The 27,765-nt window shown below is 42.7% G+C and overlaps 1 protein-coding gene across 2 annotated transcripts in view; it reads left to right on the top strand.

The window, feature by feature from the left end:
* LOC144610111 (microsomal triglyceride transfer protein-like) overlaps positions 1-20,733 on the top strand; it is a 64,570-nt gene extending 43,837 nt beyond the window's left edge. The window contains exons 10-18 of one of the 2 annotated variants that reach the window (XM_078428672.1): positions 744-851; positions 4,522-4,734; positions 8,470-8,684; positions 9,322-9,419; positions 9,550-9,671; positions 12,407-12,634; positions 14,068-14,192; positions 18,282-18,364; positions 19,807-20,733. In XM_078428672.1, the coding sequence (XP_078284798.1) occupies positions 744-851; positions 4,522-4,734; positions 8,470-8,684; positions 9,322-9,419; positions 9,550-9,671; positions 12,407-12,634; positions 14,068-14,192; positions 18,282-18,364; positions 19,807-19,961 (1,347 nt within the window). In that variant the 3' untranslated portion in view covers positions 19,962-20,733. Of the gene's footprint in view, positions 1-743; positions 852-4,521; positions 4,735-8,469; positions 8,685-9,321; positions 9,420-9,549; positions 9,672-12,406; positions 12,635-14,067; positions 14,193-18,281; positions 18,453-19,806 lie in introns of both variants that reach the window. The other variant, XM_078428671.1, reaches the window with a different exon arrangement.
* The last annotated feature ends 7,032 nt before the right edge of the window (positions 20,734-27,765 follow it).

The raw sequence follows: 27,765 nt of genomic DNA, 5'->3' as shown, positions 1-27,765 counted from the left end.
CAATATGTGAGGGATGTTACTAATCGTGGATGATGAAAAACAGAAATGTATTTGAGGAAACGATTAGAGAATGCAGAATATTTGTAGTGTTTAATGAATGTGGCCCAATTACTGCACTAACCTCTTTCTCTATAATACTTCTGTACCGAGACCTTGGAGTTATGAACTTTATCAATTAATCAAATACTTGCTGATAAGCAGTTTTCAATTTAAATGAACACTTAGTGCTTAAATCCAAAAGCATGACATTAATTTACTTATTGAGATTGCAGATAGCAGAGAAAGACGAGCGAATGATCAGAGACTTTGTTTTTGGAAAACCAAGGGTTGTTCTCAGTTGAAGTTGAAATTGGAGAACCAAGACAAGCTCCATACAGACCTGCTCAAAACCTGCTTTATTTAAACTGAGTTTAGTGTAGAGTTACAGCGCAGAAACAGGCCCTTTGGCCCACCTAGTCCGCGCCGACCAGTGATCCCCACACATTAACACTATTCATCACACACTAGAAACAATTTACAAACCTGCAAACCTATATGTCTTTGGAGTGTGGGAGGAAACCGGTACTCCCGGGGAAATCCCAGACAGATCACGGGGAGAACGTACAAACTCCATACAGCCAAAGACCCGAAGTCAGGATCGAACCTGGGTCTCTGGTGCTGTAAGGCGGCAACTCTACCACTGCGCCACCGTGCCGCTGGCAAGCATTGTAATTTTGTATCTAACTGATGTGTTTCCCTTAAAGGCAAAGCTTCAAAGTAGGATTGCGAGCAGAGAAGTAGAAGAAACCACCGTTTCAGTGATTGGAGCAGTGGTTGGCAAAATGTGTCTGAGAAACCTGTGTAAACTCCAGGTTAGTAACTTTGATATGTTTACCCCATTAATGTACTAAGATGCAGGTCAATAATTCACATTAAACTTAATACATTAAGTAGTGTCGGAAAATAACTGCAGATGCTGGTACTGATCGAAGGTTTCACAAAATGCTGGAGTAACTCAGTGAGTCAGGCAGCATCTCAGGAGAGAAGGAATGGGTGACGTTTCGCGTCGAGACCCTTCTTCAGACTGGTCTCGACCTGAAACGTCACCCATTCCTTCTCTCCTGAGATGCATCCTGACCCGCTGAGTTACTCCAGCATTTTGTAATACATTAAGTAAGTAATTAAGACTATATCTCTTGGCAAATACAAGTAGAATAATAACCTCTTTAATTGTGCAGCAGAAGTTGATTTGCTTCCAATTTTGCTGTTGAGCTGAGTGCAGCTAAGCTGGAGGTAAGCATAAAACAGGAGTAACAAGCTCATCAGGAAGGCTGGCTCCATCCCTGGGGGCAGAGTTGGATCCATGGGAGGTGGTCTTGGAGGGGAGGATGCTCCTAAAACTGCAGAGCATCTTGCGACAATACAGCTCACCCCCTCCATGACACACTGGTCAACCTGAGGAGCACCTTCAGCAACAGACTGGTTCCACCAAGATACAGTATAGAACGCCACAGGAGATCCTTCTCTGTGGCTATCAAACTGTACAACTCCTCCGCCCTTCTGTCATGAGGTAAACTAACACCCCTCCTAACCCCCCCCCCCCAACACCCCCCTCCCCAATCCTTTCCATTCGTCACTTTGATTTCATGCTTCATGTACCTTGTGTTTTATGACTGTTGGCAGATTAAATTCCCTCCTGGGATAATTAAAGTTCTTTCGTATCGTATCGTAAAAGACAAATGGAAATTTCTGAGATTAACGTTTAGACAACTGGAGGTCTGTCTTTCCAGTTCTGTCAGTTATGAGGTGGCTAATCAGTTCTATGCAGAATCTCCACACTCTGCCATAGGTGCTTATTGTCACATGTGCAGAGGGTACAGTGAAAAGCTTTTGTTGCGCTCTCTCCAGTCTACAGAAAGACAATAATTTTCTTTTTATATATCAAAAAAGACTTTATTCAAGTAATAAATATTTACAAAACATCTTCTTTTCAACAACCCCATCCGACATTTCCGGAGGTTACACGTTCAATACAGGTACTCATTTCCAAATTTACACAGAGATTTACACAGAAACCCTTATTTGGAGGGGCGTCTCTCTCAACCACACCCTGCCCCTCATGTCCAGCAGCGGAAGGACCCTAGACTGTGGTCCTCCCCCACAGGGCCTTGGCGTTGGCTGCAATAAATGATTACAATCAAGCCACTTACAGTGTACAGATGCATGATAAGGGAATAACTTTTAGTGCAAGGTAAAGCCAGCAACGTCCTATCAAGGATAGTCCGAGGGCCACCAATGAGGTAAGATAGTAGTTCAGGACTGCTCTCTGGTTGTGGTAGGATGATTCAGTTGCCTGAAAGCAGCTGGGAAGAAACTGTCCGTGAATCTGGAGGTGTGCGTTTTCACATTTCTATAGCTTTTTCCTGATGGGACAGACGCTTAAGCAGCAGAAGTGGGCTATTCTAACTGTGCATTCCTCCACTCTGCACTTGGCCTCTGCATATTTCCATCATTGAGAAGGTTCTGTGAATTTTTTTTCTCCATGTTTAACCCTTACAGCCCATCAATTGTGACCAGTCAAAAGAGATGGTATTATTCACAAAATGCTGGAGTAACTCAGCAGGTCAGGCAAAAGAGATGGTATATTTATTTTGTTTCCAAAGAGTCTTTCTGTGGTTTCTTCGGTGAATGGTCGTGGACCTAAATCTTTAACTGTGGTTTTTCTTTCGTCACAAGCTCTTGACTTGCATTTTCAGTTTTTATTTCAGATTGCCAGTTGCTGCAGTTCTTTTGATTTTCAATTTGGGATCAGACTTAACCTGGATTTCATCATAGGTTGGTGGAAGCACGAGGCGGCAGCTGATTCATGTAGCCATCCCTTAGCACGATACAATACGATACGATAGAACTTTATTTATCCCATGAGGGAAATTGATCTGCCGACGGTCATTAAGCACAAAATACATAAAACATGAAATTAAAGTGACGAGTGGAAAGGATTGGGGATGTGCAATAATTGGGGAGTGGGGAGGGGGGTCATTATCAGTCTCAGTCCACCCCACGACAGAAGGGGGAGGAGTTGTACAGTTTGATAGCCACAGGGATGAAGGATCTCCTGTGGCGTTCTGTCCTGCATCTTGGTGGAACCAGTCTGTTGCTGAAGGTGCTCCTCAGGTTGACCAGTGTGTCATGGAGGGGGTGAGCTATATTGCCCAGCATCCTTCCCTCCAAGACCACCTCCCATGAATCCAACTCTGCCCCCCGGGACAGAGCCAGCCTTCCCGATGAGCTTGTTAATTCCCCAGGGCAGTTCTTTAGCTGCTCCTTGTTTGATGGAGTTTGTCATTTCCCCACTGGCATCACATTTGGCTGTTTAGTTTAGTTTCGTTTAGAGATACAGCGCAGAAACAGGCCCTTCGACCCACCAAGTTCGCACTGACCAGCGATCCCCGCACATTAACACTACCACACAAACACCAGGGACAGTTTTACATTTATACCAAGCCAATTAACCTACAAACTTGTACGTCTTTGGAGTGTGGGAGGGAACTGAAGATCTTGGAGAAAACCTACACAGGTCAGGGGGAGAACGTACAAACTCCATACAGACAGCACCCGTAGTCGGGATTGAACCCGGGTCTCTGGCGCTGTGAGGCAGCAACTCTGCTGCTACGCCATTGTGCAGCCTTAAAATGTCTAAAATTCCTACATTTTCTTTGAGCAACCTGCTTATACTTAACTGGCAGGGAACGCTACAGAGCAGCACTGTGGTGACTATGGGTGCTGTCTGTACAGAGTTTGTACATTCTTCCCGTGACCTGCGTGGGTTTTCTCCAGGATCTCCGATTTCCTCCCACACTCCAAATACGTACAGATTTGTAAGTTAATTGGCTTCAGTAAAAATTGTCAATTGTCCCTAGTGTGCGTAGGATAGTGTTAGTGTCCGGGGATCGCTGGTCAGCACGGACTCAGTGGGCTGAAGGGCTTGTTTCTGCGCTGTCTCTATAAGAAATTAAACCGGAAACTTATAACTTCTGTAAATAGGTTATAGAAATTGATCTTAAACTGTGTTTGAATATTCAATATAATCAATGGTAGTAATTTTTCCTCGTATTTTTCTTGTCTAAACCACTTCCAGATTGGGAAAATGTAGTATTAACGTCCACAAAACTAAGTCACAATTTCCCAACTATTTTAGGCAAGTAACAAAAAAAATCTAAATTAAAAACAAAAAAAATCTAAAATCTAAAAATCTAAAACCTCCTGCAGAAAAGTATAAGAATCAGGTCTTCACACCTTGGTTAAATGCTTCATTATGTTGCCCCATCTCAGACAATTGTCACAGAGAAAGAGTGGACACCAGGCAAGATCATTGAGAGTGGACCATCATGGTCCTGATCTAAGCCTCTTGGACACCATTTTTATAATGACCAACATTAAGGCAGGCGAGGAAATGGAATAACAGGGTTATAAAGTTAGACAAAACACCACACTGGTCCCAGAACATGCTTTCACTCTTCCCTATAATTATTGCTGTTCCAGGAAGTTGAAATTGCCAAGAAAGTGATTCTGGAGGGACTGAATGCAGCTAAAGATGAGGCCGACGTGAAGATGTACCTCCTCGCACTTAAGAATGCACGGCTTCCAGAAACGATCCCAGTCTTGTTGCAATACACCCAGGGCCAAACAAACTCTGTGACGTCTATCGCTGTGGCTGCTCTACAGAGATTCCCAAGTGTCTATATCACTCAAGAGGTAAAAAATATATACTTGGTTTTTCGCTAATTAGTGGGCACTTCTGGTCCACACGTTCTGTGAGCCCCTGACCAAATATAGAAGCAGTGGTGAGGTTACAAGTACAACAACATGCTTCATTCTACAGCTTACTGCATTGGATTGCCTTACCATCCATAACTTGGTTACCTTCCCGAAGTTCTAATCCCTCGAGTGAAAGTACCTCCACAATACTGTTGGATAGGGAGCTTTAGAATTTGGAACCAGCAATGACAACACATGTCTGAATCGGATGGTACGTGCCCTCAGACAGGTGGGAGGGAGGGGAGAACTTGCAAGTATTGACACGTGCTCTTGCTGCCTTGCCTTCAGTGTGGTGGGGGTTGGGGGTTTGGAAGGCCATGTTATAGACAATAGACAATACACAATAGGTGCAGGAGTAGGCCATTCGGCCCTTCGAGCCAGCACCGCCATTCAATGTGATCATGGCTGATCATCCACAATCAGTACCCCGTTCATGCCCTCTCCCCATACCCCCTGACTCCGCTATCCTTAAGAGCTCTATCTAACTGTTGGACAATCCTGGGTGAGTAATTGCAACGCATTTTGTAGATAACATACTGTAGCCACTGGGCAGTGATAATGGAGGAAATTAATGCTTAAGGTAGTAGATGGAGTACCAATCAAATGACCCAGACTTGGTTTTAGTCCTGACATTGTTTAGCTTGGGACTGTTCTCAGAATCTTTTCCCATTAGTCGTTTAATTGTTAATCATCCTTTGTAGTTGGACATGACGAGACGGCAGAGATGTGATCTGATCAAATGTCTGTAGGATAGCAGAATTATATTGCTTGCTGATTCTGGTGTTTATTGTGGATGTAAACCAGGTTGGCAGCTCGTTTTTAGGTCAATCTGCTGCGTCTCATGGCATACCCTACAGGACATTGAATTTGGACTAATCCTTTGGTTTGATTGTATTACAAGAGTAAACGATATGTCTAGCCATGAGGTTATTGATTAGACATGCTTTATTCAGATTCTAAAGTGCCATGATGGGAATTGAGCCTGTATCTATGGATTTGTGTTCCAGGTCTCAAGGTTGCTAGTCCAACAACTTGATGTATTGGTGTATTGGGTTGTTATCTATATACTAAAACTCTCGTTTGTTTGTTTGTTCCTGAACTACAGACAAAACGGTACATGATAGCGTGACAGTTTTAGGCCCACCTTACTCACCGTCGTCCCTTTGGTGCTAACGGAAGAAGTTTCATTGAAATCTGTGTTATATTTTTAAAGTCATTCACATTTTAAAGTTTAAATCTATCTCCTAGGGAGGGAGGGGGGAGGGAGGGAGGGGGTTGGAGGAGAGAGTGGATAAGGGGGGTTGAGGGGGATGGATTGGGGGGAAGGGGGAAGGGGAGAGGGAGAGGGAGAGGGAGAGGGAGGGAGGGAGGGAGGGAGGGAGGGAGGGAGGGAGGGAGGGAGGGAGGGAGGGAGGGAGGGAGGGAGGGAGGGAGGGAGGGAGGGAGGGAGGGAGGGAGGGAGGGAGGGAGGGAGGGAGGGAGGGAGGGAGGGAGGGAGGGAGGGAGGGAGGGAGGGAGGGAGGGAGGGAGGGAGGGAGGGAGGGAGGGAGGGAGGGAGGGAGGGAGGGAGGGAGGGAGGGAGGGAGTGGGTTTGGGCCCAACGGGTCCACTTGGTCTAGTAATTTCTAAAAAGATTTTCATTAAAAAAAGTGGTAACAAACCACATGTCATACATAGAAGTTGAAATATTCACTGACATTTTCCAGTTGGTGTTTTTTAATGCCTAGTTCAACTAATTAAAAAATAATCAGATCATAAGATTTGAAGATTAACATATTTAAAATGCACAAAGGTGTTAAATATTCAAAAGACTATTGCCTTTACTGGTCTTGTTAATCATGCCTTTAGCTATCTCAGCACAAGAATTCCCTCCCTCAATATCTCAACCTCACACTCACACGAAGCTTTGGTTACAAGGGCTTACAAGGGCTTACAACCGCAAGGAACAGCAGCAACAAGGGCCCCAACTAAACCTTGCCTATCCCCCAGAATAGGGCAATCATGCAGCTCTTTCCATGTGCACCTTTGCACAAAGCAAACCTCTCAGGTGGGACATAATACAGTGACTACCTGGGACAAGGTTGAAAGGGTCCCACTGTGTTGGCTTCGTGTTTAGGTCAGCTGTATTTGCTCATGAAAAATTCAGACCATGCAATCTGGGAATAAGTGAGAAAGATGAGGGAAAAAAGAGGCTGGCAGGTAGATAAAAGTAGACAATGTTGAGTTGGAAAAATGAAGGGAAAGGACAGTATTAAGGGGCAGGCAGGCATGCAGAGAGACGATGGTCAGGTTAGATTAGGTTGGGGTAGGAAAACACTGGCTCACGCCTGGTATGGAACAGCTATGGTTGGGTCAGGTCTGGGCTATTCCTAGTTTTCATATCATATCATATATATACAGCCGGAAACAGGCCTTTTCGGCCCTCCAAGTCCGTGCCGCCCAGCGATCCCCGTACATTAACACTATCCTACACCCACTAGGGACAATTTTTACATTTACCCAGCCAATTAACCTACATACCTGTACGTCTTTGGAGTGTGGGAGGAGACCGAAGATCTCGGAGAAAACCCACGTAGGTCACGGGGAGAACGTACAAACTCCTTACAGTGCAGCGCCCGTAGTCAGGATCGAACCTGAGTCTCCGGCGCTGCATTCGCTGTAAAGCAGCAACTCTACCGCTGCGCTACCGTGCCGTTTATGCCCATTCAAACCTGATGTCCACCATTAATAAGACATATCAGCTATAAAGATCTGTGCACAGAAGTCCACATCAACAGGGAGGTATAAGTCGTGCTGCACGGACGATATATTATTTATTAGCACTGGTGTGCACTACAACGTTAAAATCATTATTATCACCAGGCTGAAATTTGTATTGCAGGTGTTTGGAATTTCTAGTAAGGACTCCCATTTGTAGTATGAACCCCTTCATTTATGTCTGTAAAATTAAATCAACCCATTTCCTGCTTATACACATCTCAAACTTGGTTATCAGATTTTAAAATCACATGACAAATCAACCAGCCATGCTAAAGCCAGTCTTTTTCAAGCATTTTAAAAAGGTTAACAATGGAGCAAATCATTATGAAGATCTTATCGAAATGTATAAGATTATTAACGGGTTGGACACGTTAGAGGCAGGAAACATGTTCCCAATGTTGGGGGAGTCTAGAACAAGGGGCCACAGTTTAAGAATAAGGGGTAGGCCATTTAGAACTGAGATGAGGAAAAACTTTTTCAGTCAGAGAGTTGTGAATCTGTGGAATTCTCTGCCTCAGAAGGCAGTGGAGGCCAATTCTCTGAATGCATTCAAGAGAGAACTAGATAGAGCTCTTAAGGATAGCAGAGTCAGGAGGTATGGGGAGAAGGCAGGAACGGGGTACTGATTGAGAATGATCAGCCATGATCACATTGAATGGCGGTGCTGGCTCGAAGGGCCGAATGGCCTCCTCCTGCACCTATTGTCTATTGTCTATTAAATAAGAGACATGAACATGGCTGGGACATCGTATTCTGAATTAATGTGCCACTTTAAAGAGGGATGAATGTATAAGTGAAGAACTGAAAGCAACATCAATTTAGTGAGCACTGGAAGTTAAGTTGTATAAATTGGTAACAATATATTATTGATGACCTGTGTCTATTCAATAATAACTTATTTTTCATAATTAGGTGAAGAAACAGATGAACAGAATTTTTCACCAAAGCAGGGATCGGTATGGGACTGCTGTACGAATGGCTGCACTGGATGTGATCCTCAATAACCAACTTTCACCAATGGAATTGAAAAATATTGTACTGTCTATGAGAGAAATGGAATCAGAACTATCGACGTATACAGTGGCAAAGCTGCAGAATATCCGACACTCAGAGCACCATCAAGCAAGGTGAGAGCAGGGTTGCTGTGTGGAGAATCATAGCAAATATGTAAAGTAAATGGAGGTCATTTGGCCCAACTGGTTTAGACTTTAGAGATACAGTGCGGAAACAGGCCCTTCAGCCCACTGAATCCGCGCCAACCAGCAATCACCCCGTACACTATCCTACACACTAGGGACAATTTACAATTTTACCGAAGCCAATTAACCTACAAACCTCTACGTCTTTGGAGTATGGGAGGAAACCGGAGCACCCGGAGAAAACCCGCGCGGTCACAGGGAGAATGTACAAACTCCGTACAAACAGCACCCGTGGTCAAGATCTAACCTGGGTCTAAGGCAGCAGCTCTACTGCTACGCCACTGTGCCGCCCTTAAGCCTGGTTTATGTGAGATTTTATTAACATAAAACTTACACCACTTCGTACTTGTCTATCCTTACCTCAACTCTCCTGCTATTTGAAAAAGCAATTAAAAAAAATCTTGAGAATTGATTACGGAATTGATTACGGAAGAATTTAATTTATACCTAAGAGAAAATAGTACATGTTTTTTTTATTTTTAATATGTTGTCTGATAATGATGGTGAACTTCTAAAAAAAAAAAACATTTTCTCCCCACAAAACCTTATTTTCTATTTTTTGTAGCAAAGTAATAAGAGAGCTCCTGAGAGATCGACTGATATGTAATTACAATCATATGTCCAGATTTGGGTGTTCATCTTCCTCTTCGGGGTACTTAGCAGGTAATAGGAGCTTAATTACATCCATTATCTTTTGCTACACATTTAGATCATTAAAAATTATGTGAATATTGAACCATTATGGTTTAAATTTTATTTAAGAAAATATGTTCCAATTTAGTTTCTTTCTAAGTTACCACAGATGCCATATCCTCTTACAATATGGATTTACTCTTTGGAGACACTGGAATATTACAGAAGAGTCTCACAGACTTCTTCATACTTACTCAGGGAAATCAGCTTCATGCAACCCAGGTTTGTTCACGTTTTCTAGACCGCTTGGCTTTGAATCGAACTGACCAGCTATTTATTAAATGTGCAATCTATTTGCTGATATTCAATTTAGGAAAATTATTAACACTTAGAAATTTCTGTAATGAGAAGGAAATGTTTTACTTTTGTGGAACAAAGAATAACAATCGTGGAACAATTTCAGGCCCAGACAAATTAATTACGGATAAGTTCTAGATTTTAAATCAAATTGCACATATGAATCATGTGACAGATATTTACATGATTCTAGATCATGATACTTACATGATTCATGATAGAACATTGTTCTACCTCCCACTCAAGGAGAAGGATCTTACAGCCAAATCATTAATGGCAGATCTATCATGCGGGGAGAACGTACAAACTCCGTACAGACAACACCCATGGTCAGGATGGAACCCGGGTCTCTGGCGCTGTAAGGCAGCAACTCTACCACATTTCCACTGTGCTGCCCTGATACTATTCTGCTTACAGAAAATTGAGTTTTATGTATTTGCCTAGAAATTAGATCTAATCTTACAGATGTTCTCTGTTGTACATATTGTAGAAACAATTTTATCTGGAGTAGCAATTGTGAACATTTCCAGGGAGCCGTTTACCAGTATAAATTGGAGCTCCTGAGTACATGAAAAAATTGTTGGCTCGCAGACAGTTGCGTGTATGCGTTTCTAAGTATAGGCTAGAAATTACATACATGGGTGTGTCTATATTGTTTGATAGAGATTGTGTATGTGGGTGTCTCTGTCTGTCTTTCCATTGTGGTGTAATTGTATATATGTGTATGTGTCATTTGTAGAATAGGGTGGAGATTGAGTGTCTTTCTACAGTTGAGTAGAGATTGTGTGCCTGTCTTTGTAGATGGCGGAGACTAAGTGTGTATGTGCCTTTCTTTGTATAGTAGGATAGACGTTGCGTTTGTGGGCACAGATATGTCTTTGTATAGTAGAGAAAAGATTGTGTGTGGTTGTCTTTGTATCATCAGCTAAAGATTGTGCATGGGTGGGTGTCTGCATAGTAGGATAGAGAATGTATGTCTTTGTAAGTAGTGCACAATAGGGTACAGGTTGTATAAGTGTGGATGCTTGGAGTGATACAGTTGCTTTCTAGAACCGCGGCACAGTGGCGCAGCGGTAGAGTTGCTGCCTTACAGCGAATGCAGTGCCGGAGACTCAGGTTCGATCCTGACTACGGGCGCCGTCTGTACGAAGTTTGTACGTTCTCCCAGTGACCTGCGTGGGTTTTCTCCGAGATATTCGGTTTCCTACCACACTCCAAAGACGTACAGGTATATAGGTTAATTGGCCGGGCAAATGTAAAAATTGTCCCTAGGGTGTAGGATAGTGTTAATGTGCGGGGATCGCTGGGCGGCACGGACCCGGTGGGCCGAATGGCCTGTTTCCGCGCTGTATCTCTAAATCTACTTTGAATTGGCACTTTCATGCTAAACCTCTGATCTATATATATATATATATATTTTTGGCGATATATGAACAGTTGCATTATTCTAAAACAACTCGGCTCGTGTTTTCCTCCAGGACATCTATACCTGGTCCAATTTCGCTGATCAGTTTGCTACTTTGCTCTACAATTCTGTTTCTCAGCCTCAAAATATTATCTTACTTGAAGCATCTGATAACACCCCATGTCCTAACATTTTACTATCATCATGATCTAACACTTATTTTGTTTTTTGAGCGGTTCAAAGATGGCTTTCAGTATAAGAAAATAACTGCAGATGCTGGTACAAATTGAAGGTATTTATTCACAAAGTGCTGGAGTAACTCAGCAGGTCGGGCAGCATCTCGGGAGAGAAGGAATGGGTGACGTTTTGGGTCGAGACCCTTCTTCAGACCCATCTGAAGAAGGGTCGCGACCCGAAACGTCACCCATTCCTTCTGTCCCGAGATGCTGCCCGACCTGCTGAGTTACTCCAGCACTTTGTGAATAAATGGCTTTCAGTATATTTACTTTTGTGAAGGTGTACTGTTTGTTAGTATTGTGCACTTTTGCCATGACCTAATACATTGCTAGGTTCTCTGCCATAGGATTTCATGTTGCTTGCATTGCTGCTTAACACAAGCAAATCTCTTATCAAATCATTGTTAGAGAGCCAGAGACTTGCAGCACAAATAGGTTCATAAACCTATGAAGAAGAGTCTGAAGAATGTCTCGACCCGAAACGTCACCCATTCCTTCTCTCCGGAGATGCTGCTTGTTCCGCTGAGTTACTCCAGCATTTTGTGTCCCTCTTTGGGTTAAACCAGCATCTGCAGTTCCTTCCTACACATAGGTTCTTAAATCGTTGAGTGTGCACCAATTATTAACCATTCCTTGCGCTAATCCTGCATTAACCTCATTTTACATTTATCCAATAGTTCTAATGCACATGTCACAAAATAAAATAATAGAGTCAATAACCATATATTTATACTCTCCTCCTGCCTCTCAGGTCTACCCAATCATTAGATTTAAACTAGGAGTGTTCAGGTTATGATATTAACTATATCAGGCAGCAGGTGCAATGCTAAAATTAACCCCATTGCTGCTGGGGGAGGAGAGAAAAATATCAAGCAGAGCTCCAAGTCTTAATATCAATTCAGTAACCCATGAAATTAACAATGTGATCTCAGGAGATTTTGTTTTGACTTGACATGGCACACTTACCAATTATATTGGCGTGACTGTTTATTGTACATACCTCTTCACATCTGGAATAGGTATCCATTGAAGCACAAGGTCTCGACTCCTTCTTCAAAGAAAGCTCTGCAACGGACGATGATGATGATGAAATCACGGCCAGTATGTCAGTGATTCTCTTTGATGTCCAGTTCCCTCCAACTGTATTTTTCCAAGGATACAGTGATCTAATGGAAAAGCTCTGGTCGGTCACTGAAGAGCCTACGAGTATAATAAAAGGATCCATCTTGCTTGTTGACCATCTACAGGTACTGAACTCAAACACAACATATATTTTGGTGTTACAAAAAATTGATTATTGAGAACTCATGTAACATACATTTTCTATTAATCTGGTTTCACACCCGATCAGTGCTTTGCTATTTCCTTTATAAATTTGAGGGTTTTATTTAATTAATTGAGAAACAAAAACAAAATAAGAGAATTCTGGGTAGTCTGTAGGATATCCAGTAAGCACACAGCATTGGTTAAAAAAATTTTTGGGGTGTATTTTAAAAAAAAATAGCAGTAGTTTGTAATGTAAATGTAATCAGTAGGTCATGCATGTGGAGAGAGCAATTATAAACATAATGATGTTACAGATTGTGCACCATGTAACTTAGAATTTTTAAATCTTTGAAGGCACATAGTGTACGTCCTATTCACAGAAAAAAGTGCAAATTCCCTCCCAATCAGTATACAGAATCAACAAAGTTTTGACACTGCCAGGTCAAGGCCTTCCACTTGATTGGTATTCTACTTTAAACATTTGATTCTTCCACCAGCGGTGCATCATGGCTGCAGACTACAGCATCGTGTACAACATGCATTGCATTCACTCATCCACACTATCCCAACCACATCTGCTAAACCTTGATCTCCACCACCAAGCAGGACAAGAGCAGCAGACACCACCACCTGCAGATTGTCACCAAGCTGCACGCCAACATGCCTTAAAAATACTGCATGACTATTCCTTCATGGTTGGCGAATGGTTAGATAGAAGCCAGGAATACCCTATCCAGCAGCAGTATGGGAATAACTTCAAGAGAACTGCAGATATTCATAAAACTGTTCAACGGCATTAATGAATGATTAATAAATGCTGGTGTAGTAGTTTTTAGTTTAAAGATACAGCAAGGAAACAGGCCCTTCTGCCCACCGAGTCCGCACCGACCAGCGATCCCTGCACATCAACATCATCCTACACACACTAGGGACAATTTTACACATACACTAAGACAATTAACCTACAAACCTGTATGGCTTTGGAGTGCGGGAGGAAACCGAAGATCTCGGAGAAGACCCACGCAGGTCACGGGGTGAACGTACAAACTCCGTACAGACAGCACCGGTAGTCAGGATCGACCCTGGGTCTCTGGGGCTGTAAGCGCTGTAAAGGCAGCGACTCTACCGCTGTGCCACCTGGTCTTCCCAGAAAATCCTACAACCCCCAAAATTAGGTGAAAAATAAAAATAGCTGAGGGTTCCGAAACTTTATTAAAACTGAGAAATTAAAATATGGGTGCCAAGCGTGAAACTAAACAGTTTGAAAATAAAATATCAGTTCCCTTTAAAGTTAGACTTGGAATATTGAAACAACATTCACATAATGGATTAAAACATTTCCACTGCACTTAACACAGATCGAACACATTATTTTTTCACAGTTACAGATCATTCAATTTCCTTTCTCCTGCAGGCATTCATGTTGCAGTCTGGCCTTATAGCAAATGCTGAATTCCAAGGGGGGCTTGGAATTGATGTTTCTGGCATTATTGAGCTCAGCTTATGGACTCAAAAATGTAAAACCAACATCAGAAGCAGGTATGGAAGTCAATATATGATCATTGAGTTTCTTTTTTCCTAAACGGAGCTCACTAAATGATTCATAAATCACGCGGTACATATCTGAATTCCCTGGTCTTCCTTTCACTAATTTCAGTGCTTACATTTCTTGGAAAATCAGCATGATTACACATTGCAGAAACAAGAAACCATATGCTGGTTTGCACAAAGTGCTGGGGTAACTTAGCGGACCAGGTAGCATCTCTAGAGAACATGGATAGGTGACATCTCGGGTCAGATTCTGAAGAAGGTTCCTGGCCTGATCATGGTGAAGATACAGCAAGGAAACAGGCCCTTCTGCCCACCGAGTCCGCACCGACCAGCGATCCCTGCATATCAACATCATCCTACAATTTTAGGGACAATTTTACACATACACTAAGACAATTAACCGACAAACCTGTATGGCTTTGGAGTGTGGGAGGAAACCGAAGATCTCGGAGAAAACCCACGCAGGTCACGGGGCAGACATTTGACAAATGAAGTTTAATGTGGGAAAGAGACATGGAGAAAATAAAAAATGTCCACAAGAGAGACAAACTTTCATTGAAAGTAAAGCAAGAAACAAAAGAATCAGAGAAGAAAAGATGGACAACAGTACAGAAAGGGCATAGAGAGACCTGATCGTGTTCTCCGGCAATGGTGCCTGTTGTGCTGAGTTACTCCAGCCATTTTTGTCCTTCTATGATTATAAGTTGCTCAGCTGTACCAAGTTATACAAATTCATGGATTTCCATCAAACTGAGAGCAAACATATAATTAAGCCGTGGTACTCTAGTGCAACAATCTTCACTATTTTTCAAGTAGGAGGCACTTTGGCACAAAATCCTGAGGACCACACTATGGTACTTATTTGTCACGTAGAGTCTTACAGCATGGAAACAGGCTCTTCAGCCCAAGTTGCCCGCACCGGCCAACATGTTCCAGCCACACTAGTCCCAGCTACACTAGTCCCACCTGCCTGCATTTGGTCCATATCCCTCCAACTCTGTCCTATCAATGTACCTGTCTAACTGTTTCTTAAATGTCCCAGCCTCAACTACCTCCTCTGGCAGCTTGCTCCATACACCCACCACCCTTTGGGTAAAAATGTTACCCCTCAGATTCCTATTAAATCTTTTCCCCTTCACCTTAAACCGAGGCACGGTGAAATTCATTTTTGTATACAGTTCAGTGCAAGCATCACTATCCATAAGCATATTAGAAAAGGATCTCAGATACAGTACAAGTGCACAGCAGTCGTACACCGAGACAGTACACAGAGTCGCCAGTTTGGCACCATTTTCAAGCCCCAGTTGTTGGAAGTGAAGGGACCTTGACCTGACCATGATGGGCTATTGTCCTGGCGGTGTTGCAAGGTCGGCCAAGCCAAGCGTAGCCTTGATGGCCTCTGCCTCTGCTCCACTGCTGCAGTAACTTTATGTATTATTTACAACTTGCTCTTGTACTTTGTCCTTTTATTTCACACTCTATATTTTACTTCACCTAATTCTGTGCCGACCCCTCTTTTAATTTATCTTCCTCTATCAATAGACAATGGACAATAGGTGCAGGAGGAGGATATTCGGCCCTTCGAGCCAGCACCGCCATTCAATGTGATCATGGCTGATCATTCTCAATCAGTACCCCGTTCCTGCCTTCTCCCCATACCCCCTGACTCCGCTATCCTTAAGAGCTCTATCTAGCTCTCTCTTGAATGCATTCAGAGAATTGGCCTCCACTGCCTTCTGAGGCAGAGAATTCCACAGATTCACAACTTTCTGACTGAAAAAGTTTTTCCTCATCTCAGTTCTAAATGGCCTACCCCTTATTCTTAAACTGTGGCCCCTGGTTCTGGACTCCCCCTGGTTCTGGACTCCCCCAACATTGGGAACATGTTTCCTGCCTCTAACGTGTCCAACCCCTTAATAATCTTATACGTTATCAGTCTGCCTCCCGCCACATTCTCATCTTTCATTCTTTCATTCCGCATTTCTTGGCTTCTCTCTGTGCTTTTCTGATTGTTTTCTCACTCATCCACTCCTCTGTCCAGTCAAACTGATTGTACCTTCCAAACCTTGCTGCCTCCGTTAATCCCATGCTTCAGCATTTCTTCCTTTCTATTGCTCTCTTCTTACATCATATCTCTCAACTTTATCCTCCTTCTGATTATCTCTCTCACCTTGCTAAAGTCTAGCTCGTCCAAGTTTTATCCTAAATCTTTCTCTCTCTTTCCCACTTGTACACTCTCTTCCATTCATCCCTTTCTTCATTTGATTTTCCCTCTCTCACATTCTCCCATTCTTTATCTGTCGGTCTCTCTATGCCGATACATTCAGTCTGAAGAAGGGTCTCGACCCGAAACGTCACCCATTCCTTCTCTCCCGAGATGCTGCCTGACCTGCTGAGTTACTCCAGCATTTTGTGAATAAATCGGTCTCTCTATGCCCTTTCTGTACTGTTGTCCATCTTTTCTTCTTTGATTCTTTTGTTTCTTGCTTTACTTTCAATGAAAGTTTATCTCTCTTGTGGACATTTTTTATTTTCTCCATATCTCTTTCCCACATTAAACTTCATTTGTCAAATGTCTGCCCAATCATTCAATCTATCTCTAATTGCAGAGTCACAATACCCTCATTGAAACATGTCCTTTCCCCTATTTTTATGTTGTTGGCAAACAAATGGCAAGCTTGAAATGTTTGCATTCATTGGAAGTTAGCCAAGGGGATAGCGTACCCTTCATGAGGTCACCAGTTTTCATTGCCTCTGGTGTGTTTTTCCCTCTCTCAGTCAATGATCCAAGGAATCACAATGAAGGCTCGTGCATGCTGAGTAGCCACCAGGTGGAGACTGCAGATGGTTGCCATTTCGCCAGCAAACCCAACAACAAGCCAGCTTCTCCTAGAAGGAATTGTAGGCAGAAGGTCAATTTGCAATAAAATTAAACTTTGCAAAGAGGATGGTCAGAGTCTTTATCCCAGGGTAGGGGCGAATAAAACTAGAGGGCATATATGTAAGGAGAGGCTGTAAAGATTTGCAAAAGGACCCGAGGAGCAACTTTCTTACACATGGGGTAGTGAGTCCATGGAATTAGCTGCTGGACAAAGCTGCAGAGACAGATACAATTCCAAGTTTTAAAAGATATTTAGACAAGGGAAGGAAACTTTAGAGGGATGTGGGACAAAGGCAGGCTAATGAGATCGTCTCAGCTCAAATCGCCATCTAGGTCAACATGGTCATTGGGTCGAAGGCCGTTTCCATGCTGTTCAAGTCTATTACTCTATACTTTGTTTTTCTGCCTACTATTTACTCTTGTAAATTAAATGGTTCATTGGTACTTTATTGCCACATGCACAGAGGTGCAGTGAAATTCCTTTTTTGCATTCAGTTCAGTAAAAGTATATGAGCACCGTGGAAGAAATTAATTTAGAGGGGAAATTAAAGGAAAATGAAAAGCGGAGACTTCACAGGTTTGCATCAAGAGACTTTGCATGATATCATGGAGGGATGGGGGCAGTTCAGTCTTTGTTATCCACTGTCGTATTAGTCTTTATTCTTAATAAATCTGGTAATATACTCTGGATGTGTTCAGCGATGAGGAAATTGGTATGTAAAATGCTTGGAATTTAATACCTTTAAGATTTGTGACATTTAGTTTAGCTTAGGTTAGAGATACAGCGCGGAAAAAGGCCCTTCGGCCCACTGAGTCCGCACTGACCAGCGATCCCCACACATTCGCACAAGCCTACACACACCAGGGACATACCAAGTATACCGAAACCAATTAACCTACAACCCTGGACGTCTTTGGGGTGTGGGCGGACACCGAAGATCTGGGGGAAAACCCAAGTGGTCACGGGGAGAACGTACAAACTCCGTACAGACAGCACCCGCAGTCGGGATCGAACCCGGGTCTCGGACGCTGCAAGGCAGCAACTCTACCGCTGCGCCACCCGATTCTGATTTCCCTGATCCAAAATGGAAAGATGATCAATTAACCTGAAAGCGTTGTTAAATACCTATCTATTGTTTGATCAGTCGCTTAAATATTGTCATGTTTAACTGTGGTATGTTTCCATTGATCTGCAGAGGGGCACTGGTTATTAATTCTGTCATCAAGGTGGACACGATTTTTGGTCAAGCAGGAGTGAAATGCAATTCCGCGGTGACAGGTGCTTTGGACTTTGTCAGTTCCGTTAGATTTTTAGATTCCCCAATTCTGATTTGTCTACAATTGTTGAATGGACCATTCCAATCCAGGTAACTTTTCCTTCAGTATTCTCCTTAATAAATTATCCTGCGTATAATTTCTACTCCTTCGTTTCTGCTATACAGCTTGTTCCATTGCCAGCTATGACCGGGGTCCTAATAATCTGTAACTAAGACAGATGCAAAAAGCTGGAGTAACTCAGTGGATCAGACAGCACCTCTGGAGAAAAGGAATACGAGATGTTTCGGGTCGAGACCCTTCCGTAACTAAGTCGTTCCTTTTCTGATATTCCATTTTGCCACCATTGTGGAAATGCTTAGGCACAAAATATGCCTATTTGGACCTTTTCTTCAGCCTTGCCTCAGCATTTCAACACTGTCCTTTTGCTGCACCCATCTAGAACATTCATTAGGGTACCCTAGAATTTTGAGGCAATAACGTTTTATGAATACATAAGGGATTATAAAACCAAAACAAATGTTAATTACATTAATTATTGCAGTGTATGAAATGACACTTGAAATTTAAAAGTATTAGGAATTTGGATGGAAACCACAAAATTATTGCATGCACAAAACACCAACCTGAATTTGGGATACCAATTTATTATTTGTGTAGTATGGATTATGCTGCATATTGTCTGTACAGCAATTTGTAGACTGCGTCCTTTGGATAATAGTTGCTGTTTTGTTGTCCTTTGTAAAAAATATTTTCATTCCCCACTTTCCCTATTTTCAGGATTTTTTGAAACACATACAATACAATGAATTATTTTGAAGTTGTGAGCACTGTTACAAGCAACAAAATATAGCAACTGTTTAGCTCATACTAATAAGCCCCCACTAACAGTGAACGAGATGAATTACTGTTCGAATTTGAAATGGTATTGTTGATGTTGACCGACACATACAGAGAACTCATGGTGTTCAATCCTTGTTGATCAGCTGAGCATACAGATGGGCACCAGAAGTGAAATACAGCAAATCTGTTAGTGAGGTTCCCACTGTACAATACTGAAATATTCTGAGTTACGTCTACGAATCTGGAATGAAACTTGAATTTAGACAATGGACAATAGGTGCAGGAGGAGGCCATTCAGCCCTTCGAGCCAGCACCGCCATTCAATGTGATCATGGCTGATCATTCTCAATCAGTACCCCGTTCCTGCCTTCTCCCCATACACCCTGACTCCGCTATCCTTATTAGTAACCTTTTGACATAGTGTGCATGCTCAACTATGAATGATTGCTCCTTGTGGATTTAAAGATTGTTTAACATCAAAGTCATTTAACTTTTTATGGAGTTGACTCATTTGGAAATAATATGTTGAAATATGTATTATTTTGAAAATTGTTCCATAGTACAGTTCTTTTGAAGCTGAGTCTTAAATTGCCTTGTTTTCAGAGAGAAGGTTACGATCTACAAATCATTGCAAGAGCATGTCGTGTTTTCCAAGAGGAAGAAGAGAACAAGGACTTTTCAGGGAGCAGAATTGCCTCTGCATCAAGCCAATTCTGAAATGTGTAAAAAAATGTTCTCAGAGCAACTGTAGGCTTTAAATTGGGCGCTGAACTGATATGCTGCTGAATGCCCAAATCAAAGAGCAAGATTAGCTGGGTTAACAATTTCCTCTGACACGCTGCATTACTTCCACCCCATACCTTTACCATTCTGTAAAGCCCACTTTGACATGGCTCGATGATTAACAACCTCCTTGCTCTCAGCATCACTGTCCTCTGGCAGGTTCTTAAGCAATTCACCTCTGGATGTGATAATCATTAATAATGTTGATGTTGTAATTTAAAAGGAAAATGCAAATATGAAAATCAGCAAGTGTACTGGGACATTGACGACAAACACCGTCCAAATCAAAGTTCACTATCCTGTCATGTTAATAGACACTTGCCAAAACGGCATTATTACATGTTGGCTAATCTTTCAAATCAGGAATACAGCATTTCACATAATTTGGCCTCCCAATCCCTGACCTATGCTTCCATTTTTTTTTGTTGCCTTTTACCCAATTTTTTTTTCTTATTTTAATCATCTTATCTGTTGAATCCACCTCCCGTGTGTATGTTCGTCAATTGCAAGGTCAGAGCAACGGGGTTTAATTTAGCTGCCTTTTTATTTTGAGCAATTAAGAGGTTGTTGAAGTTGCAGTGGTATTTCAAAGCAAATAAGGTGTCATTTAACTGAAAACAGAGATAAAATTATTCAGCTCTCCCAAATCTCACATCCCCCAAACACCGGTTTATTGGCCTCACACTTTTGACTTGGAATTAAGTTTTTATTTAAAATAAACAAAACCTATTGTTTCATTGGCTTTCATCCATTAGTTGTGAAACAGTCACTTTTATTTTTGATTTAGATAAAACCTATTACGTTCGAGATGCTGAACCCGTAGCAGAATTTAAAAAAGCTTGTGCTTTGCTCACAGCAGTTCAATATAACTGTACTCTAAAAGAAAAGTTCTAGTAAAAGTCTGCAGGACAGTTGTAGAGAGAGCATGAGATAGAAAACAAGCACGTTTTAAGTTGCTGAGACGTGGGATGGGATTGGAGTGGGAAGTTTTGATAGAGGGAAATAGGGACTGTGGAGAGCAACAAATAACAGAACGATACAGATGGTAATGGGGCTTCTCGGAGGCTGTGAGGGCTTGTTGGCTGCAGCTGATATGGATGGGGTATTAATGGAAGACGAATGAGACTGGATTGGTGAGGCATAAAACCAGATTGATCCCTGGGATGGCAGGAGGCTTATACTCGCTGGAATTTAGAAGACTGAGGGGGGATCTTATAGAAACATATAAAATTCTTAAGGGGTTGGAGAGGCTAGATGCGGGAAGATTGTTCCCGATGTTGGGGAAGTCCAGAACCAGGGGTCACAGCTTAAGGATAAGGGGGAAGTCTTTTAGGACCGAGATGAGAAAACATTTCTTCACACAGAGAGTGGTGAGTCTGTGGAATTCTCTGCCACAGAAGGTAATTGAGGCCAGTTTATTGGCTATATTTAAGAGGGAGTTAGATGTGGCCCTTGTGGCTAAAGGGATCAGGGGGTATGGAGAGAAGGCAGGTACAGGTTACTGAGCTGGATGATCAGCCATGATCATATTGAATGGCGGTGCAGGCTCGAAGGGCTGAATGGCCTACTCCTGCACCTATTTTCTATGTTTCTAAAACACAACAGTTGCTGGAAATCAGAAATAAAATACAATGCTGAGATTACCTAGTTGAGCTTATAGGACTTGATATTACAATCCCTACTATAATTGGCACCTTCTTAATATCTTGAGTGGGGGTCGGGGTAAAGACTTAATTGGGGTCATCAGGTGAGCACCCTCTTTCCTTGATGTTTCGTTGATAGGCCCACGACACCTCCAGAGGGCTCAACAGCGATACCTGGCGTCCCAGGTGCGCTCCCCTCCGTTTTTACCCCTCATGCTGGTCATTTTGCAGCCCAGTTGGAGTCCTTCAGCCACAGCCAGTTGCTGCTTCGCTCGGCAGCCTCTAACAGCTTCCTGATGGCTTGCAGGAAGGCCTGTCTTCGAACTCCCATTCCCTTCAGGAATCTGTTTGTTGACTTGGCTACAAACCCTCTGCAACCAACCTCTACAGGGAGCACCTGGGCACGCCAGCCGCGTTGTTGAAGGTAAGACAGCAACTACAGCTAGAGAAGTTAACAATTGAGGCTCTTGACGTTTCATCAGAACTGGACAACTCGAGTACGCACAGAGAAAGTGTGGGTATCGCTGTTGTTTTCAAAGTCACCAGAAAATACTGGAAACACTGTGCAGGTGAAGTAACCTCTACGGAGGGAGAAACAAAGTTAACGGTTCAATGGTCCATCATTGGAAATGGGCAAAGTAAGAAAAACCTTTCGTTATAAACTAGAGATTTTACTTGTCTTTTCTAGGTATGCATAACACTCAGTCTCTCCTCCTTTACGCCTCGTGACAGACATTTCCCTTCCCCTTTTCTTTGCAAAATGTAACTACAGTTCTGATGAAACACCATTTATTTTGTGTGCCAAAACTGCTGAGGATTTTCAGTATTTCCTATCTTGATGTGAGAAGGACAACTGATTTGCTAGATGCTTATTCACTTAATTTCCTTTGCTGTTGATAAAATGTAAATCGTCAAACATTTCCTAAAGCACTACACTAAGTGCTAGAGGAACTTAGCAGGTCAGGCAGCATCTGTGGAGGAAATGGACAGACGATGTTTTGGGTCTGGACACTTCTTCAGATTCAGTCTGTAGAAGGGTCACAACCCAAAATGTCGTCTGTCCACTTCCACCACAGATGCTGCTTGACATAGAAACATAGAAACATAGAAAATAGGTGCAGGAGTAGGCCATTCGGCCCTTCGAGCATTCAATATGATCATGGCTGATCATCCAGCTCAGTAACCTGTACCTGCCTTCTCTCCATACCCCCTGATCCCTTTAGCCACAAGGGCCACATCTAACTCCCTCTTAAATATAGCCAATGAACTGGCCTCAACTACCTTCTGTGGCAGAGAATTCCACAGACTCACCACTCTCTGTGTGAAGAAATGTTTTCTCATCTCGGTCCTAAAAGACTTCCCCTTTATCCTTAAGCTGTGACCCCTGGTTCTGGACTTCCCCAACATCGGGAACAATCTTCCTGCATCCAACCCCTTAAGAATTTTGTAAGTTTCTATAAGATGAAAGACATTGATCACCATTTATTTTGTGTGCCAAAACTGCTGAGGATTTTCAGTATTTCCTATCTTTATGTGAGAAGGACAACTAATTTGCTAGATGCTTATTCACTTAATTCCCTTTGCTGTTGATAAAATGTAAATCGTCAAACATTTCCTCAAGCACTACACTAAGTGCTAGAGGAACTTAGCAGGTCAGGGAGCATCTGTGGAGGAAATGGATAGACAATGTTTTGGGTCTGGACACTTCTTCAGATTCAGTCTGTAGAAGGGTCACAACCCAAAATATCGTCTGTCCACTTCCACCACAGGTGCTGCTTGACCTGCTGAGTTCCATCCAGCACTTAGTGCTTTGCTCAAGATTACAACATCTGCAGTTGCTTATGTAACATTTACTAAAGGCCACTAATCACCATTGAATACACTAATTTGCAACGATAAAGAACAGAGTACTCAGTAGATTCAACATAAATATATATAGACAATTAACAGAATCTTCTTCGGCAGTGGCTCGGGTTTGAAGATTACTCTCTTCTCTGACTGTGTGTTCTTGAGGGGCTCATGAAGCCTTTCACAGACAGGAGGAGGTGCCGGACAGGGTGTGCGGGCAGCTTGTTCAGCAATATGTTCCTTCCACTATCTACAGAAAACTTCTATGTGCTCTTAATGCATAGTCTAATGGCACTCAATACCATCCCAACCCTGACTTCACCATTTTGAGGTGACTAGGTGGGGTTGTTGCCCTGCTTCAACAAAGCTTTGAGAGCATCTTTGAATCTGTTTTCTCTCTCTACTTGTTAGTTTCCACTCAATACCGGGCTCAGAATAGAACGTGTGAGAAGGAACTCCAGATGCTGGTTTACACCGAAGGTAGTCCCAAAATGCTGGAGTAACTCAGCAGGACAGGCAGCATCTCTGGAGAAAAAGACCAGCTTAGAGAAGGGTCTCGACCCGAAACGTCACCTATTCCTTTTCTTCAGAGACGCTGCCTGACCTGCAGAGTTATTCCAGCATTTTGTGTCTATCCTCAGAATGGAATGTCTGTTTTGGGAGTCCGGTGCCAGGCATGCAAATGATATGGCAAGCTAAACATAATAGACTGTGGCCATGCTCCAGGGCATTGTTGATGCATTCAGTGAAGCCTGCAGGAGCGTGGGCCTTATCCACAAGTTTTCCACAAAGCCGACCTGCCCACTCCCCATCTGTGATACATTATCTTCTGATTATGAAGATTGAAGTGATGACCCTGGACCTCACCGAACACTTCTTGTATTTCGGAAGCTTCTTTCTCTGCGAAGGCATAGATTGATGATAAAAATCACCACTGCCTTTGGTCAATTGAAAAAAGAGTATTAAAGCCAGCCTCAAACCCAGTGCAGAACTCATGGTGGCCCCTTCAGTGTCTCCAACCCTACTGAGCCAACGAGAGTCAACGTTGTCTCTGGAAAACCCTCCCAATCTATTGGAGGGATGAGCAAACCTATGTCAACATCCTCTCCCAGACCATCCCTAGCAATAAAAATGCAGGGATCAAAGAATTGGAGAATGTTTCATTGGGGAAAACTCTATGTAAATGTATTTATTTTAAGCCTATAATCAATTGGATGACAGCAAGAACTATATGCAGTTATTCTGATTGTGACATGTTTCATTGAATTAATATCTGTCTTTGTGAATTGGCTCTCTTTTATTCACTCTTTGAAAACTTTGAATTACTTATAGAGATAGCAACACTTGGTGGGAAGTTTCCTGGAGATGTCATTGCTTGGCCTATTCCCTCTTCCCCCACCGGCCTCTCCTCCAAAGCACTGCTTTCCCTTGGGATAGGAGACCACTTGAGATCCAATTGCATCAGTGTTGACTCAATCAAGAAGCATTTTATTTCTCTGATATAACATGTACACTACAGGTTGACAATGTTCAGAAAATGCCTTGATGTCCTTCTGGTTAATATTCAGTTCATGGCCCTCATAGGAAATCACGCCTCACAAATCTGAGCTTTTTGATGAGGTCGCCGAGAAGCTGGTTGAGGATGGGACATTAGGGTATTGTGTGCAGTCTGGCAGCGCCGGAGACCCGGGTTCGATCCCGACTACGGGTGCTGTCTGTGCGGAGTTTGTACATTCTCCCCATGACCTGCATGGGTTTTCTCAAAGATCTTCGGTTTCCTCCCACACTCAAAAGACGTGCAGGTTTGCAGGTAGTGTAAGAAAATAAATGCAGATGCTGGTACAAATCGAAAGTATTTATTTCACAAAATGCTGGAGTAACTCAGCAGGTCAGGCAGCGTCTCAGGAGAGAAGGAATGGGCGACGTTTCGAGTCGAGACCCTTCTTCAGGTTTGCAGGTAAATTGGCTTGGGAAGTGTAAAAGAAATTGTCGCTAGTGGATAAAGGATAGTGTTAATGTGCGGGGATCGCTGTTCGGCGCGGACCCGGTGAGCCGAAAGGGCCTGTTTCCGCGCTGTAAGTCTCCACTAAAATTATAGGAAGGATGTGGATGCTTTGGAGAGGGTAAAGGAGAGATTTACCTGGTGCCCGATTAGAAGGTATTAACTATAAGGAGATTTGGACAAAAGAGGATTGTTTTCTCTAGAGCATTAGATGAGTGGAGGCCTGATAGAAGTTTATAAAATTACTAGTCAAGTCAAGTCAAGTCAATTTTATTTGTATAGCACATTTAAAAACAACCCATGTTGACCAAAGTGCTGCACATCTGATTAGGAAAAAAAAAAGAAACATACAGTGGCAGGCACCAAGTGGACCCGTTGGGCCCAAACCTCTCCTGCATTGGTGCTGCACCCTGTCCTCCCCCCCTCCCCTCTCCCTTCTCCCCCACTCCCCCCCTTCCCCCCTCCTTCCCTCCTCCCCTCCCCCTCCCCTCCTTTTAAACTTAAAAATGTGAATAACTTTAGAAATATAACACCGATTTCAATGAAACTACTTGCATTATCACTAAAGTGACAATGGTGAGTGAGGTGGGCCTAAAATTGTCGCGCCATCATGTACCGTTTCGGCTGAAGTTCAGTCACAAACAAAATAACAAACGAGAGTTTTAGTATATAGATGAGAACCAATAGGTAGTGTAGATAATCAACATTTTTTCCCCCAGGTTGGAAATGTCGAAGGCACGAGGGCCACCATTTAAGGGAGATATGCAATGAAAGTTTTCTTTACAGAGAGTGGTGTGTCTGGAACCCACTGCCAGGGTTGGTGGTGAAGGCAAATGCAACAGTGGCACAGGAGGTTTTTAGATAGACACATGGATGTGGAGGAGGAGAGATTAGTTTAACATGGCATCAGGTTTGGCAGAGTCATTGTTGGCTGATTGGCCTGTTCCTGTGCTGTATCCCAGTCCAAAATGCCAACTTGGTCAGCCTGGACAAGGTGGGCGGAAGGGCCTGTTTCCTTGCTGTACAGCTCTGTGAATGTGCAACATGGCAATTGAAGCATCCTTGGGAGGAATAAGTGCCTTTGAAATTACATTTCCTAAAGTTTCTCAATAATCCGTCAAATCATGTACACTAATTTTGGGCGGCACGGTGGCGCAGCGGTAGAGTTGCTGCCTTACAGAACTTGCAGCGCCAGAGACTCGGGTTCAATTCCGACGACGGGTGCCGTCTGTACGGGGTTTGTACGCTCTCCCCGTGACCTGCGTGGGTTCGCTGCGATCTTTGGTTTTCCCCCACACTCCAAAGACGTACAGGTTTGTAGGTTAATTGCCTTGGCATAAGTGTAAATTGTCCCTCATGTATGTAGGGTAGTGTTAATGTGCGGGGAACGCTGGTCGGTGCGGACTCAGTGGGCCGAAGGGCCTGTTTCCGCCCTATATCTATAAAGTAAACTAAACTAAATAATAGAGATTATTTATTATGATTAATCAACAGCTCCATCATCATTGTATAGCATGACTACTCAGATGTTAGAAGGTGAAATATATAATCTTAGTTTTTGTCCATTGAACATTTTCAATGTGTCATAAATACCGTGAGATAGTGAAAACTACAAACAAATCTTAAGAAAGTAATACTAACCTCTGGTTATAGAAAACAGAATAATTGTATGTTGGGAAGTGTAGATGAGCATTTACATCATCCTGTGCAAAATAAACAAAAGTAGTTGTTTAGAACTTGAGAGAAGGAAAAATCAAGAGTAAATTCAATAAAATTCCAATAAACCAAGCAACTGTGGCAAAGTTCTAGGAGATTATAAGCTTTTTAACAATGTGCAACACTCTGTGTCAACTAAATCGTTGGAACTCAGTGAACCACTGATTTGGTTCACATGTAATGCTTTGTTTCAAAGGAATATCTGGCCTTGGACTTCCATGGATTATGCCAATTCTTCAGTCTTAACCTTGACTAACTTTAGCCTTTTAGCAACTCCAAGGAAATCACTAATCTCCATTGCAGAAGCTCAGTAAAAAAATTCCAGGTGACACAACTTAACCATGCTATTGGCAAAAGGTTCAGGATAGTAAAGGCAAATCATTTGTGTTGTCACCTGCTGTTTTCTGAAAAGTGCTGTCTGAAAGTGGCGTGGAAGCAGATTTAATAGTAATGTTCAAAAGCAAATTATATACTGTATTAAAAAGAAGAAATGACCAGCGATGTGGAACCAATTGGGTAGTTCACATTGTCTTTTCTGGTGCTATAGATTTCTACACTAATTTGCCAGAT

This window comes from Rhinoraja longicauda, chromosome 35 (assembly GCF_053455715.1).
Source record: "Rhinoraja longicauda isolate Sanriku21f chromosome 35, sRhiLon1.1, whole genome shotgun sequence".
In the NCBI taxonomy this organism is placed as follows: domain Eukaryota; kingdom Metazoa; phylum Chordata; class Chondrichthyes; order Rajiformes; family Arhynchobatidae; genus Rhinoraja; species Rhinoraja longicauda.
This window is presented reverse-complemented; position numbering and strand designations above follow the sequence as displayed.